General features: G+C 40.8%; 1 protein-coding gene across 1 annotated transcript in view; it reads left to right on the top strand.

Annotated features, from left to right (window-relative positions):
* The first annotated feature begins 593 nt into the window (after window positions 1–593).
* Window positions 594–14,491, top strand: part of ADD3 (adducin 3) — a 34,420-nt gene continuing 20,522 nt past the window's right edge. The window contains exons 1-2 of the mRNA XM_010163153.1: window positions 594–844; window positions 5,457–5,680. Coding sequence (XP_010161455.1) covers window positions 5,486–5,680 — 195 coding nt within the window. The 5' untranslated portion in view covers window positions 594–844; window positions 5,457–5,485. The remainder of the gene's footprint in view (window positions 845–5,456; window positions 5,681–14,491) is intronic.

Here is a 14,491-nt window from a genome sequence, read left to right on the forward strand (position 1 = left end):
TCAATGCCCTGTCAGATATTTGATGTCCTGATCAGGATAATAAAAAAATAACTTAATTTTGTGCTGTTTATTCAAATATTTATTTTACCCTAGAACAGATGTGATTACTCAATTATATATCATCACTAGAATGTATAGGAGAGAGGATGGAACTGTCAGATATTTGTAGTATTTGATGTCCTGATCAGGATAATAATTAAAAAAACCCTTAATTTTTTGCTGTTTATTCAAATATTTATTTTGCCCTAGAACAGATGTGATTACTCAATTAGACGTCATCACTAGAATGTATAGGAGAGAGGATGGACAGTTGAATTTCTAATGCCAGAAGACAGCAATGGTGACCCTCATCTCAGACCATATTACCCTACATATTTTCCTGCCCCTTTAACTGTTCCCTCATATTCCTTAAGTGTGGGGGTTTTTTTTCTGCCAGCTTACTTATGTAGCTGACAGTTGGCTAAAGCCACATCTTTGATTCAGACTGGAACCTGCCTGTTTCATAGGGAGGCTGGAACTGAGATCAAGAGACACCCAGTTTGCTTCCAACAAGTCTCCTGGCAGACGAGGCACCAGAGGAGGGGAAGAAAGAGCAGACTGTTCCTTAAAAACAAGCAGGCGAGGAATAGCAAGAGCAGAATAACACAAGGTGCTCCTTAAAAAAGAATCGCTCAGGCGCGGTATAGCCTAGCTCGAGTGCTCAGACCTGAAATCAGTCCTACTGGTTAACGATGCAACGCACACGCTGCTGGTTTGCAGTGCTGGAAACTCTCAAACAGATGGATTGCACTGCATAGAGAAGATGGGAATGTCTGAAAACAGCCATAAAAAATCAGCATAAAAGGTAGGGTAATGATTCGTTGCTAGGTAATCTAACGATCTGATCCCTTTTCTGTTGCTCTTTCTATTATGGTGATATTTATTTTTATTTACATTCTGTACATTATGAAAGATATATTTATATCAAGTCAGTGCTTTTTGAGTGTTCTTTGGCAAGATAATTTTTTCTCCCTTCAGTACTCCTTGTTTCTCTGACCTCATTATTTTTTTTGAGCTGCTTTTGTAATTTGACATTGAAAACAGTTATTCCAACAAAAGCGGCACAGCATGTTACTTTGACTTTACAAAGTGTCAGATGGGGATGCTCAGGACTTAATGTTGCAGCCTAAAATCAACAGTTCCAAGTTCCTGGAATAAATTGGAAGCTTTTGTTAAATAAAACTTACTTCTAAGTGGAGAGATGCATATCCTGACAAAGGTGGAATGCTCTATTTTCTCCCTGTAGCCAGTTAGAGTTATGAAATACAGAACAGAATATGGAGGTCAAACCATGAGCTATATAAGCTATCAAAGCGCAGGAGGGCCTGACCTGTTTTCTTTTGTAGCACTATCAGAGTTGAGTTCAGAACGAACTAGGAGGACATAAACAGACAGGGGGAAGCTGACTTAGATTAACAAGTTACCTTGTAGCAAGATTTATTGACCTTCTTTGTTTTACAGGTCCCTAAAAGTATTTTCAGCAGAGATGGCGTTTCTGTGAAAAACAAAACAAAAAACCCAACCTTATATGCTGACTTGCTCTTCTTAAATTTCTTTTGCCCTCCATTGGAATAGTAGAACCATAGGTGAGAAAACTGCTCTTATGTACACTTTGAATCTCTTTGGCATGGCAGCATATGCATGTTAGGCCAAAATGTGGGCTACAACCTGTGCATCAGCTGAGCAACAGCCATGGCTGTCACTGGAACAAAACCAGAGCATAGAATCATAGAATGGTTTGGGTTGGAAGGGATCTTTAAAGATCACCTAGTCCAACCCACCTGCAGTCAGTAGGGACATCTTCAACTAGATCAGGTTGCTCAGAACCCTGTCCAGATCCTTGTTTAGGTTTGATTTCTCTGTGTATGTTTGTCCTTTCTGACCAGTCTAGGTATATAACATCTTGTTGCTATAAGGGTATATGGTCTCTCTTTTCCACCTGTGCCTCAGTCTCTGGGACAAATCACACTTATGCAGTGTAGCAGGCATAAGAAACATTAGCTAGTACCACTCAGGAAGATGATTACTCGCTTTCTGTAATTCATGAACATCACTGAAAGGGGTGGAAGTCGCTGAAAGTAGCCTTGCAGCGAAGCTGATTTTCCTTCTAGGCAAAACAATCTCACCAAAAAATGGGGAGGGGGAGAGAATCCTCTATCACAATTCATAGCTTTTGAGATCTGGATTTTCTGTAATACTTACTGCTGTGCCCTTGCCAGTCCTGTGCTGAGAAGAAGGTACAGATTTTTAGATCCCAAAAGCTGAACATATTTTTAACAATTGTCACTTTAAAAAAAAAAAAAAAAATCAGTGCAAGATGCAAATAAATAATAAAAGAATGGCTGATTTGTTTGAAAATTTTCCAGCCGAACAGTAGGGGTTATATGAGAGTCAGCCTGGATCCAACAGAGCGGGCATTGAACCAGACCTAATAAGAACAACTGGACCCAATACCCATATTATGTTCAGTAATGGAGGTTTTTTTGTAGTACAAGGACTTTAATGTTGTAATCTTAATGGCTAGAGGTAACAAACCACTCTGAAAGGAAAGAGGAAAAAATGAAGTCCAAAGCAATTAGAAAAATCTCTTTTGTGGATTTTAGGTATTGCCAGCCACATTTTTGTCTTTTTACAGATGAATGGGCTTTTCTGTCACTGTAAGAATGAATTGTAAAGTAACGGACTTGAACTAATTATGTCCTGTAAACCTGGAATAATAACAATAAAAGTTTTCTGAAGTTCAGACGTGCGTGTAGTTGGTCCAACCAGCCGAGTGGATCAGCAGCTGAGCAAGTTTGCCACTCAAGGTCAGCGGGATTCAGGAGCATTTTAGGAAAAACAGTTGGATAAGGCAGTTCCTGGGAAGAAGTAACTGAAGAGCAGCAGTCACAGCTGGTCACCAGTTCAAGTAAGGTTCTTGCCATCTGCATTTCTAGGCTGCTTTCAGTGTCTCTTCTGACTCAGATGGAGGTATTTACCCCAGTGCAGATTGTGAACAGTGTGGGTTGGGAGGTCTGGTCTCAAGCCCTTCATATACCTTGTGGCATTTGGAGAATGAGCTCATGGTCTTCAGTCTTCTCACAATGCTTTTTCCTTTTGCTTCTTAAACCCTGATGTTTTGTGGAGAGAGGAGACATAATACGTGGTTACGTTTCTAAAGGTATCTCTTCTAACTTAAACAGAGAGAAGCTGAGCTGTGATCATATCCCCAAATGCCTGTCCCAAGAGGTTTATCCTTCTGCTTCAGTGCTCCCAGCTGAAAAAGACAATACTTCATTCTTTAGAAAAACTTAAGCTCCTTTTATACTACTTTTAGACTTCTCCCAGACCTCCACTTCCTTGATGCAAGCACCTTGCCTTCTCCCCAGCACCCCCAAATTGATCACACGTAGCAGGCTTCCCAGTAGTCAGTCAGCAAATGCTGAATTAACTCGGACTGCATGTGAGCAGCAAATGCAAAACTCACTGGTGTGCTTCCACAGCCTCTGTACAAAGCCATCAGAGTTCATGGAGCTTGTCTCCAGGATGCAGATTATACATCCCAGAACGTGGTACATCCATCCAGCAGGCCAGGTACCTCCTGGAAGCTCTGTGAGTGCAGCTGCATAATGTTGCATCCCAGAACATGTTTTCTCCCTGGAAAAAAAAAAAAAGAGCTTGAACAAAAAAAACTTGTAATGACTGGTTTTAGGTGTTAGTTGTATTTCATCTCAATCCCAAATTTTATCATAATCTCTAATATTCAGGAAAATCATAGACATGGTTTTCTTGTACCTTATCTGCTAATGCTTCCCTGGCTCTGTAGGTGATATCTGTCTTGTTTTCTGTCTGAGGTTTCATATTTTGTAGCAGGGCTGCAGTGCCCCAGGATTTCATCCTTGTGCTCTGCCTTGCAGAATGCCAGCAGAGCTGCTTGGGCGTCAGTGTGGGAAACTGGCTGAAAACCAGTGTGCATCCCCCTGCCAGCCTGGTTCATGGCGTGGCTGCGTGGCAGAGGATGCAGCACAAGGACCCAAAGGGCTTGTCACAGGCAGGAGGAGGCCTTGGTGGCTGAAGCTGGTATTAACAGGGGTCTCCCCAGATGGTTCATCTGGAATATAGGTGCAGTTGTGGTTGGAAGAGTTCCGATGCTCCACATCAGTTCACTGTTCACAGAATACCCCAACAGTATTTGCAGCTATAGAACTGAGCAGGAGTTGTGCTGACCCAGAAGAGGGACGGGTGGACTGTGCCATGGAGTGATGAGACTGTAATGTCAAGCGTCAGTGTTTAATACTGCTCAGTAACTCTCATTCCTTCATGTTTGGCTTTTTTTCCTCTGAAGAGGTGAATTATTTACATGCCAAATACATTTGCATGCAAATATTTTTATATTAAATATATTATTGAATGTAGATATTTGCATGTTAAAATGTATTTTCATAAACGCTATCTCGTCCTACAAATCTCGCTTCTCTTTGTTCTTCAAACCTGAGAAAACGTCCCTCCTCAGTACCCATTTGAGGAATGGTGCTACTGAGTGTACTTCTGAGCCTGATTCTTTGTATGAAAATTCAGATGTCTGCTTTTCTGCTTTTGATCCAGTTCTGTTTGTGTTTACAAATGCTTATCAGGTTTTTTCAAATGAAGTTTTAAGCTTAGCTTTCTACCAAGACATGAAAGTTTTTTGCTTTTTTTTCCTAATGTAATGAGCTTTATTTTTTTTTTTCCTGCTGTAATGAGCTTCAGTGAGAACCTGCATACAATTGCACACAAGAGGAGAAAAGCTAAAACTCAGCTATTGCAGCCGCAGTCCTCTGCAACCCAACATAAGACATTTTCCACGGTTCCCTTGGTGTCTGTGAGTGTCTCCTGAAAGCGCAGGCACCAGCCAGTGCTCTGCAGACATCCCCTGGCAGTCTTCGAGCGACTGGGCACCTCGGCTTTACACTGGGGTTATGAGATCCTTCAGAAATGCTGTAATTGAGGAATGTCTTTGAGTTGGGAGATGAGCTCTGAGCGGAGGGTGAACAGAGGCCCCGTCTTTTTGGGTGTGTTTGGTTGAACATGTCAGGAAGGAGAGCTATATGAAAACCATGGGGGGTGATGAGTGCAATGTGAAATGATCCAGGAAAGTTTGTTGTAAAATATATTATGGGCATTTTGAATGCCATGATTTTTAATTGTATGCTGTTGGTTTTTTATTTGAACTTGAAGAGAGATGTTTATAAAAGTATTAGAGACTCATTAATGGTTTTTAAACACTCTTCTAAAATATTTCCTTAGTTTTCTGATTATAATTATTCACTTGTTCTTTCATTTTAGGCGTTGTTCTGCAGAGATGAAAAAGAACATAATTTATGTCCAGACTTGGAAGTTCTATTCAATGCCCTCCTTTTACTTATTAATCATTCTTCCCCCTTTTTTATTTGTTTCAGGTGAAGCCTATCATCCACAGCCTTGAAGCATGAGTACTGATGCCAGCCAGGTGGTGATCACTACTCCTCCCCCAGCCACGATGCCTCACAAAGAGCGGTACTTTGATCGCATCAATGAGAATGATCCAGAGTATATCCGGGAGAGAAACATGTCTCCTGATCTGAGACAGGACTTCAATATGATGGAGCAAAGGAAGAGGGTCACTCAGATACTGCAGAGCCCTGTAAGTGGGGTTAAGGGGGGATGAGAAAGAAAGAATTATTTTCTGAGAGTCCTGATTAACTTTTTGAGACTTGAAAAAATAACTCTATGTCACAGCTAGCTAGAATAACTTTGGACCATCTTCTAAGAAGACTCACTAAACAGATTATGCAGCATTTTGTTTGCATAGCTTTTTGTCTGTGAACAAGCAGCCTTTATTTTGGTGGGTTTTTTTCTCCTGATGCTTTTACGGTCTTATGCTTCATTGCGGGATGACAAAAAGATCTGGCTGGCTACAGGGTACTTAATTAAAACTCTAGGGGCAGGGAAGAGAGCGAAGGAGTCACCGGTGGAATATGAACAAATTAGGGCATCATGTGGTGTTCTGCTTTCTGGGTTTGAATATTAACCTATCATTTGCATCAGGAATGCTTTAATTAATATTTTTAATTGGGTTAAGTTTGTTTAAAAACTAGACTGTGTTCTTTTCATGTCCTTGGGGGTGGCCATACTTGGCTATATCAGCATTCATCTACTAGTTGTGTCAGTTCAGTACTTGTGTAGGCTACTTATAAAACTATCAAATCTGTTAAACTGCCCTCGAATTAATTTTAGTTTATATTTTAATAAATGCATTCTTTGGGTTTAACCTGATGAATACATTGCAAAGTAACACTGTTGCCTTGAGTGCTTTGCAGCCATAGGGAGTTACTAAGGAGTGTGTGGGGGTGAGCCTTTGGGGGTGTTGGGGTGTAACGTGAGTAATGAGGATAACTGGACTGGGGAGGAGTTAAGCAGCTTTGCAGATCCTTCTCTCTTCAGTTCCTCTGTAAGTTGGGGGGCTTCTTCTGTAATTTTTTTTTTTTTTTGAAGCTTTTCCACATGTAATGAGATTGCAAACAGCTGTTAGTAATCACCCTATTATAGTCATCCATGAATAACAGGATTGTTTGCTAAAGTGTTGTCGTGGAGTGCCTCTTGGATCTGTGTGCTGCTCTGAGTATAATGTGAACCTGTTGACTAAGGAATTTATTACTTTAAAGTCAATTTGTGCAAGCTTGGTTTTGCAGCCAAGCTCTTTTACTAAGAAAATACTCTAAGGAGGTATTGCATAATGCTTTAATGATGATAATTTTATGTTAAACACTCGATTGTAAAATGTGATCGGTGTCTACTCCTTCCTGTTAAAATATTCACATTATAAGTAGCTAGGAGTCACAGCAAAGACTATATCTTTAGCCTAACAGATAAAAATAAGTTAGAGGTCTTGTTTAGGTTCGTATGTGTGTTATTCGTTGGTCCTTTCGATGGCAGTGTTGAATCTGATGAGCGTAACTATTTCCTTAACATTTTGGGGGACATTTTGCCTCGTCTGCCAAATCTAATAAATGTCCCTTTGCCTCAGCCTCTGTGGGTTTTTTGTTTTGTTTTGAGTTTTTTTAATAGATACAGTGTCAGTGTGCAGGTTTTAGGCAGAGGGTGAAGAGGAGCAACTCCTGACTTTAGCTAACTTTCAACAGAAGATTGGGGGACAGAAAGCTGCTGGGCTGCTGTTAGTGTCCTGCTGCAAGAGAAGCTGAGCCCAGCATTTTTTGGAAAGTGATTGTTTGAAGCTGCCAATAAGTTGCAAATTTTTGTTGTGTAAGGGAACAGTTGTCCAAATAAGCCAGGGGCCTGCTGCCTGCTCGGCTCTCGGCATCTGCCAGGGAGAAACAGGAACCTTGGAGCTGAGTTTGTGATCAGGCACGAAGAGGAGTTCTCTGAGTTGCCAGTTCCCCTCACTTAAGTATCTCCTTTTATTGTCTCTTTTCTTGAAATAGAAAATTTAGAGGAGCTCTGATATGATTTTTCGTGTGAGGAAATAAAATCATTTTTAATACAATACCTGTGACTTAATATCCATCGAGCAAATTTCATAACTGATTTGGGGATAGAAACAGCCTTATCTCTTCTAGGTTCCAGCTGTGATGTGCCATAGTGTTCTTGAGAGTTAGGACTCAAAACAACTCCTTTGTATCCTCCTGAAGATAATATTTGTCACAAAAGGGCCAGAAAACATTTTTCCTTTTACCATTCTGCGTAACACAGATTCAGGACTGAGTTAACGAGTATTGTGTGTAATGTTTTTGTTCTATAGCTGCAGAATTACATTGCATTAGAAGTCTGCATAGAGCTTTGTTGCTTCTCTGGTTTATTCCAGTCAACAAGGAGGCAATAGTTTGAAGGTATTTTGGAAGAAGAGGAAGAGAGGTTATCAGGACACATTTTAAGGAAGAGCTTGCTTGCTTCACCCAGTCTTAGATATATGCATTCATATCTTCACTCAGTCTTAATATATGCATTCAGATCAGAGAAACAGTCATTGACTCATCTTCTGGCAAGTATTAGTAAATATGAAGTGTATGGAGGAAAGATAATACCTTTCTTGAAAATATACAAGCATGTATGGACTCAAGCTGAACTTGTTTGAACATGCACTTTCTCTAAGCAAAGAATTATGATATAAAACTAAGGGGTTAATCACTGTCATATACTAGAAAGCTTAGATACTGATTTAATCTGTTTTATTAACAAGCATTTATCTTTCTTTCAAGTAGGAAAATCAAAATCCTCTAGTGAGAAAATAAATTAGAGAATATATTTCAGGAACCATGGTATATTTTATGCAGTGCATGTTATTGTAAAGGGCTACAGCCCTGACCAGACATCTTCAGACATCAAACTGCTGCATCTCTCTGATGGGCTGTTTGATGCACATATTGATGTGCAATCTGACTGCTCCTCTCTGATGTGCAATTTCCCTTTCCTAAATTAGATAATTTAAAAACTGCTTAAAAGCTATTCCCATTACCTCTGATGTTTGCTAATATCTTAGAGTCTGTTCATAATAAGTCTTAAACAAATTATAGGAGTTTTATGACCATTGCCTATAAAGAATGTCCTGACATTATCAGTAAACTCTCAGGCATGTTTGCTTAATACTGCATGTAACCAGTGAGCATCTGACTGCCTGGGGAATCTGACAGGACCTGCATGTTTCTTGTTTTTTGTCTGTTAGAAAGGTGGAAAGAAATTAAGCTCAGCTGGGTCTGAGCAGCTTGATAGCATCCCGAGGTACTGCTGGCCAATCTTTATGATAAAACCATTTAAATTTATTTCAGTAACATCTGCAAGTTCAGAAGGTTCAGGTACTGTGACATTATTCTTAAAGGAAAGGTGCTATATTTATGCAGTGGACTAATTTTATTGCTTTGCATTGGGTCTGAGATATTTGATCTATAATATATCAAAAATTTTAAAAGATGGGGGGTTTTTTGTGGATTTTCCAACTTCACTCTGAAATTAAAAACAGTTTTGCCTTTTTATATGCTAAACAATCACATATTTCTTGTTACACAGAGTCACTACCTCCTTCAAAGAGTAAACATTTATTTGCTGTATCATCAAAACCCTTATTTCAGTTATGGTTTATAAGTCCTCCTGACCTTCATTTCCTTCTGGCATTTCTCTGTTGCCCTCACTATGGCAACTGAAACTTTGAAAACACTTTAAAAAAAAAAAAAACAAACAACAAAAAACAAACAATGGTTGCACAGTTGTGGAGTGTAAAGATTGCACAGTCAGTTCAGCATCGAGGAGCTGCATAAACATAGAGCAGGGAGAAACTCCTCACAGCCTTCCCAAAGCAACTGGGGAAGGTGTCAGGTGTTTCTGCAGGCAGGCAGCAGTGCCACGCTGCTTCCAGGGAAGTGAGACCATGTGAAACAATTCTCTAACCAGCAGGAAAAGCTAACTACAGGCTTTAGCTAACAGAATTGTGTGTGTAACCTGATGGGAAATTAGGATGACTGCTTCAGCTGCATTGAGGAATACCTCACACCCACTTTATATCACTGTATTCACAGAAAAGCTACAGGTCGGAGTGGAAATGGAAGAGAGTGCATTTGTTTATTTAACTTATACATAAGAGACACTGTTATATGAAATATATTTCATTATTTTACTGAAGTAAGGAAAATGTTGGAGTTGTCAAATTTGTATATAAAGTGCTGAATTGAACAGCTGAAATGTGTAAGCATAAAAATGCCTGGTTATTGGAATTTAAATGCCTGATTTATGTTTTGGATTTACCAGTGAAATTTTCACGTGGCTTGTCGAGCCCCATTGAACATGCACTTGCCATTTTTACATACAAAATACACGGTTATTTGGAGCTTGTTTCTTTTTAAGCTGGGCAGTTTGCTGTCAGGATCTCATAATGCTTTACTTTAATTTCACGTTGGATAAAGAGAGCGAGTACTGATCGATCAGAGCTCTGCATGGTGTTCGGGGCAGTTCTGGTTCGGCGCTGCCCTTACATGACGACACTGGTTCAGGTCTAGCCATCCAGATTGCAAAATCAGAGGGGTTTTATGCTGAGTTTAAAAATGTCCTTTTCTCCTGTGCCCCTCTTCCTTCCTGCCTTACACACGTCCCTGCCTCCCACACCAGCTGATCTTGCCCAGAAAAGTGGGGAAATAAGTCCTGCTTAGCAACTCCTCCATTCAGAGGTCTGCCTTAGCACGCAGGCAGATTTTTCTCCTCAAAAACAAGCAAACCCACCCACACTTGAGGGTTTTTTCTAGCTATGTTATTTTCAAACCATCAGGACAGAGATGAAGTGATGGTTTGATTTATTTTTTTCCCCAGCTTTTGCAGTTGTCTAGCTTAATTTATTTTGTATCAAGTGCACATGCAGTATTTTCACAACACCATTCTGTTTTGGGGCAGTTTATTTTCTTAAAATATCAAAGTCCTTTCAGTTTCACACATGTTTCAGCTTCCACTGCTCTTTCCCCGCAAGTTCAAAAGCCTTTCAGATCCTTGAGGAGAGTGACGCTTTGACCGGGAAGGGCTCACAACCTTATACATCCCCTGGGGTCCTCCTGGCTGGACAAACCTCTCTCCTTGCAGCTCCCTTCTCTGGCTTTGGTCCTGTCTGACATCTTCCTGGCTTCCTGCTGGGGACTCATGGCCCTTCTCTGGTTGCAATAGCTTATTTAACCCCATGCTTTGGTCATACGACCTGTGCAGCATTTTGTTCACTGGGGAAGATGAGCTCAATTTGGCACCTTGTTTAAGACAGGCCACAAAATGTCCCTTAAAGATTCCTTCTGAGCCATGACACTGTCCCACTGAGCCCAGGGCAGACCAGGGAGCCGGTCAAGTCCAGCATTTTAAGTGAGGGGGAATTTGTGCTCAGGGTAACGCTGCCTTAAGTCAAGGCCACCCACTAGATCTGTATGAGAAACCAAGAACTCCCATTGCCTAACTTCCACTTCTACAGCTGCGATGATGCGTGGTCAATTCATACCCTTGTCCTGCACGAGTGCAATTGTGATTTTTGTGCTGTTCCCCGCTTCCTTGCATTAAAAATGAGTTAGTTACCTTTCACTCCTCTCTTATTTCCACGTTGCTGCTTTCCATTTAGTTTTCACAGATATACATGCCAATAGCTTCCAAATACTTTTTTTTTTTTTTCCCCATCCATATTTCCAATGTTCCTGCTGGTTGCTAACTGCTTGGCTTTGGGTTTTTGTTGTCTTGGGGGCGGAGTCTGCAGATCCTGTTGTACTTTTGGCACCACGTTCTTTAGATTATTCAAATTATTAAATAATTAGTTCCATCCTTCTTTACCTGATAAGTTTCCTATGGCCCTATATGTATTTGAGGTTATTAATCTTAAATAATACTCTGAATTAATTCTGTAGGAAAGTGATAGGGAGATATAAAATAAAATGCATTGTAAAGAAATCCGCCATATTTCTTTCATTCACTAGTCTTGTAAATTCTGTCCAGTAAAGGCATCAAGTTGATTTGGTGAGAGCAGGAAGAGGGGCTTCTCTTGCAGTACAAGTAATGAATAACAATTAAAAGGACTGACTTATCTGTCTTTTTGGGTTTGGGGGGGGGGTTTTGGCTATTAAAAGCCTTTGGTTTAGTACAAGGTCTTAACTGTGCCTGGGAAGTCGTGACTGATGACTTCCCTGGCTGCATCCAGAACGCTCTCTGAGAGCTCTGCCTATTGTCTGTCCTGGTGTATCGCCACTGTGTCTGCTCCCACCCTCCCTACTTAACTGAAAAAAAACAGTTAATTATGCTTGGAAATATGTAAGAACCCTGACAAGCTGAAATTTTATTTCTTCTAGCATTTTAAATTTTAGCAGTTATGTTCCATCTAGCAAGTTGTATAGTGCGACTTTAGTCTCCGAAAAAACATGAGGTTGGGACCCAGACCCCCCACTCATGGCAGCGATTGCGTGTGTGTGGAGACTGCTGGCACTGGGACTTTGGGAGCTGGGTGTGCTGAAGATGGGCTTTGCAGAGGAGTTCAGTGCTTCGAGTTTTGCTTTAATCATAGGGCATCTGTAGGCTGCTTATCACAGGAGTAAACACACCGCTTCAACTCACGGAGGGAACCTGGTGTGTACCAGGTTAGAGGAGCCGGAAAAACCAGCACAGGCTGAGCTCTGGATGGGGACTGGCTTGCTCTTGCTTGAGTCACTGAATCCAGCCCAGGTACCCACACACTTCACTGCTACTGAAGAGATTATTATAACTTTGCCTAATTTCCCATATTTATTTCAGAGCCCATTTCTTTCTGTCTTAACACAGAAGCCCACCCCACTTCTTTTTTTTTTTTTTTTTATAATTCTTTTTTTTCATAGCTCTAACAAACACTTTTTGTGACTCTTATCTTTTCCCCGCCAGCTTTAACTCACTGGCGGTTTTTTTGTGGCCAACTCCACCCTTTTCCACTTAGGGCACCGGTTGTTTGTATCTAAACTCCAGTCTCGAAACAGCCTGTTACAAAGCCGTATCGACTGTTTCAGTGAAGGTCTTCTTCTCCACGGGCAGCTGCATTTACAGCAGAGGAGGTAAAACTAACGCCTCTTCGATCTCGAGAAGAAAATACCAGTTAAGTTTTGAAACTTTTCTTCAATGGTGGTGATTTGTGTTAGAGACTTTGAGTGGGTGTGTTTGTATGTAGATAAGTTGAATTAGACCCTTTTTAAAAATGGATATAGGATCTGTAAACTGTGATCAAAAAACAGCAAAAGTGAAAATAGGTGAAGGGGTTTATTGTATTATTCTGCAGCTTTTAGGCTGACAGCAGTGCTGCTATGAATTGTAGGGACCTCACATATATTTTTGTAGCTACTCTCCTGTAGACTGACATATCAAATTGTGTGTCGTTAGTCCTGATGTGAGCACATGCTTTCTTCTCTTAAAGGTTTGTAATGTTTTGAAGCATTTGTAGATAACCTGTATGCCATTGTTTTCTCTATTTACAGGAAAAACCTTTTTCTTATTATTTTATTTCTACTTCTTTTGAGTGGATAAGGACTATATGAAGAAATCAATGGTCAACAAATAAACGGCATAGAAAGATAGTCAAAATACTTATAGAATGGTTTGGGTTGGAAGGGACCTTAAAGATCATCTAGTTCCAACCCCCAATGAGGTTATGAGCCTGCATACTTCTTAACATCCTCAGAGGGCTGCCTACCAGGATAAAGAGATTAACACTAAAATTTTCTAGTAACTTTGTTATTCTGTGCTATATATAGATGTGTATACATGTAAAATAGGTTATTCTAGCAAGTTGGGTTATTCTAGTTTTTCTGCTTATGTTGACTGAAAAATACCAGTTGTCAACTGGTACATGCAAATGTTGCTTTGATTCTTAAAAGCCCCAATTTACACTGTCAGCTCACACTTAGACTGTCTTGAAAGAAAACGGAAGTAAATGAGTCAGAACTCAGGCTTGTAACTTCATTCTTGAGTTTCAGAGAGCCCTTGCAGGTCTAAGTTGAAAAATTTTTGCATCTAAACTGCTTGAGTTTATGTTGTGTATTTGGAAGATGAATGCAAATATTTCTGGAGAAGTAATTTTGTGATATTGGAAAGACCTTGACCTAGCCATGCAACTAATGACTCTCTGAAGAAAAGCTGTATCTGCTCTGCAGGCTGCAGTACAGCGTAAGGCTGTCTGAACTGGTGTAAAAGAGCTGGCTGGAGTTCTAGAAACAGAAAGTTTAGAAACAGTGGAGTTCTAGAAACAGTGACAGGAACAGGCTGAGCTGCCCTGTGTGTTTTTCACTGGTGTTTTCATGTCTCGGTGCAAGGTGGTGGAGTGGCATTCAGAAGGTGGATGAGATGGAAGCAGAGCAGCTGGGCACCACCAGCTCAGGGCAGTTAGACCAGCAGCTGGCACAGCTGGCTGTGCAGGGGATGCTTTGCTTCATGGTGTACATGCAAAAGTATGTTTTTCTCTGGTGTAACTTAATGTAGTTCAACTCACTGCGGTTTTGAAGAGGACAACCTCAGCTGGCAGTAGCAGAAGGAGAGTTTGCAGCCTGCTGCATACCAAGGTGGAAATGGATCTAAACTGAAAGAGGGGAGGTTTAGATTAGATATTAGGAAGAAATTATTTACTGTGAGGGTGGTCAGACACTGGAACAGGTTGCCCAGAGAAGTTGTGGATGCCCCCTCCCTGGAAGTATTTAAGGCCAGGTTGGATGAGGCTTTGAGCAACCTGGTCTAGTGGAAGGTTTTCCTGCTAATGGCAGGGGGGTTGGAGCTAGATGATCTTTAAGGTCCCTTCCAACCCAAACCGTTCTATGATTCTAAGGTCTGGCTATTTACTTAGGTGGCTGTCTGCTGCCAGATGAATAAAAGCTCTGTCGGCACGCTCCTAGTTGTGCATCTTGTCTGCACTATTGCTTTGACTCCTTTCCAAAAGCTGTCATGGGCCCAGTTTTCATACCATGGGCTGTTTGCTGTGCAAACT

Source organism: Antrostomus carolinensis, unplaced genomic scaffold (assembly GCF_000700745.2).
Source record: "Antrostomus carolinensis isolate BGI_N321 unplaced genomic scaffold, ASM70074v2 scaffold21742, whole genome shotgun sequence".
Lineage (NCBI taxonomy): Eukaryota > Metazoa > Chordata > Aves > Caprimulgiformes > Caprimulgidae > Antrostomus > Antrostomus carolinensis.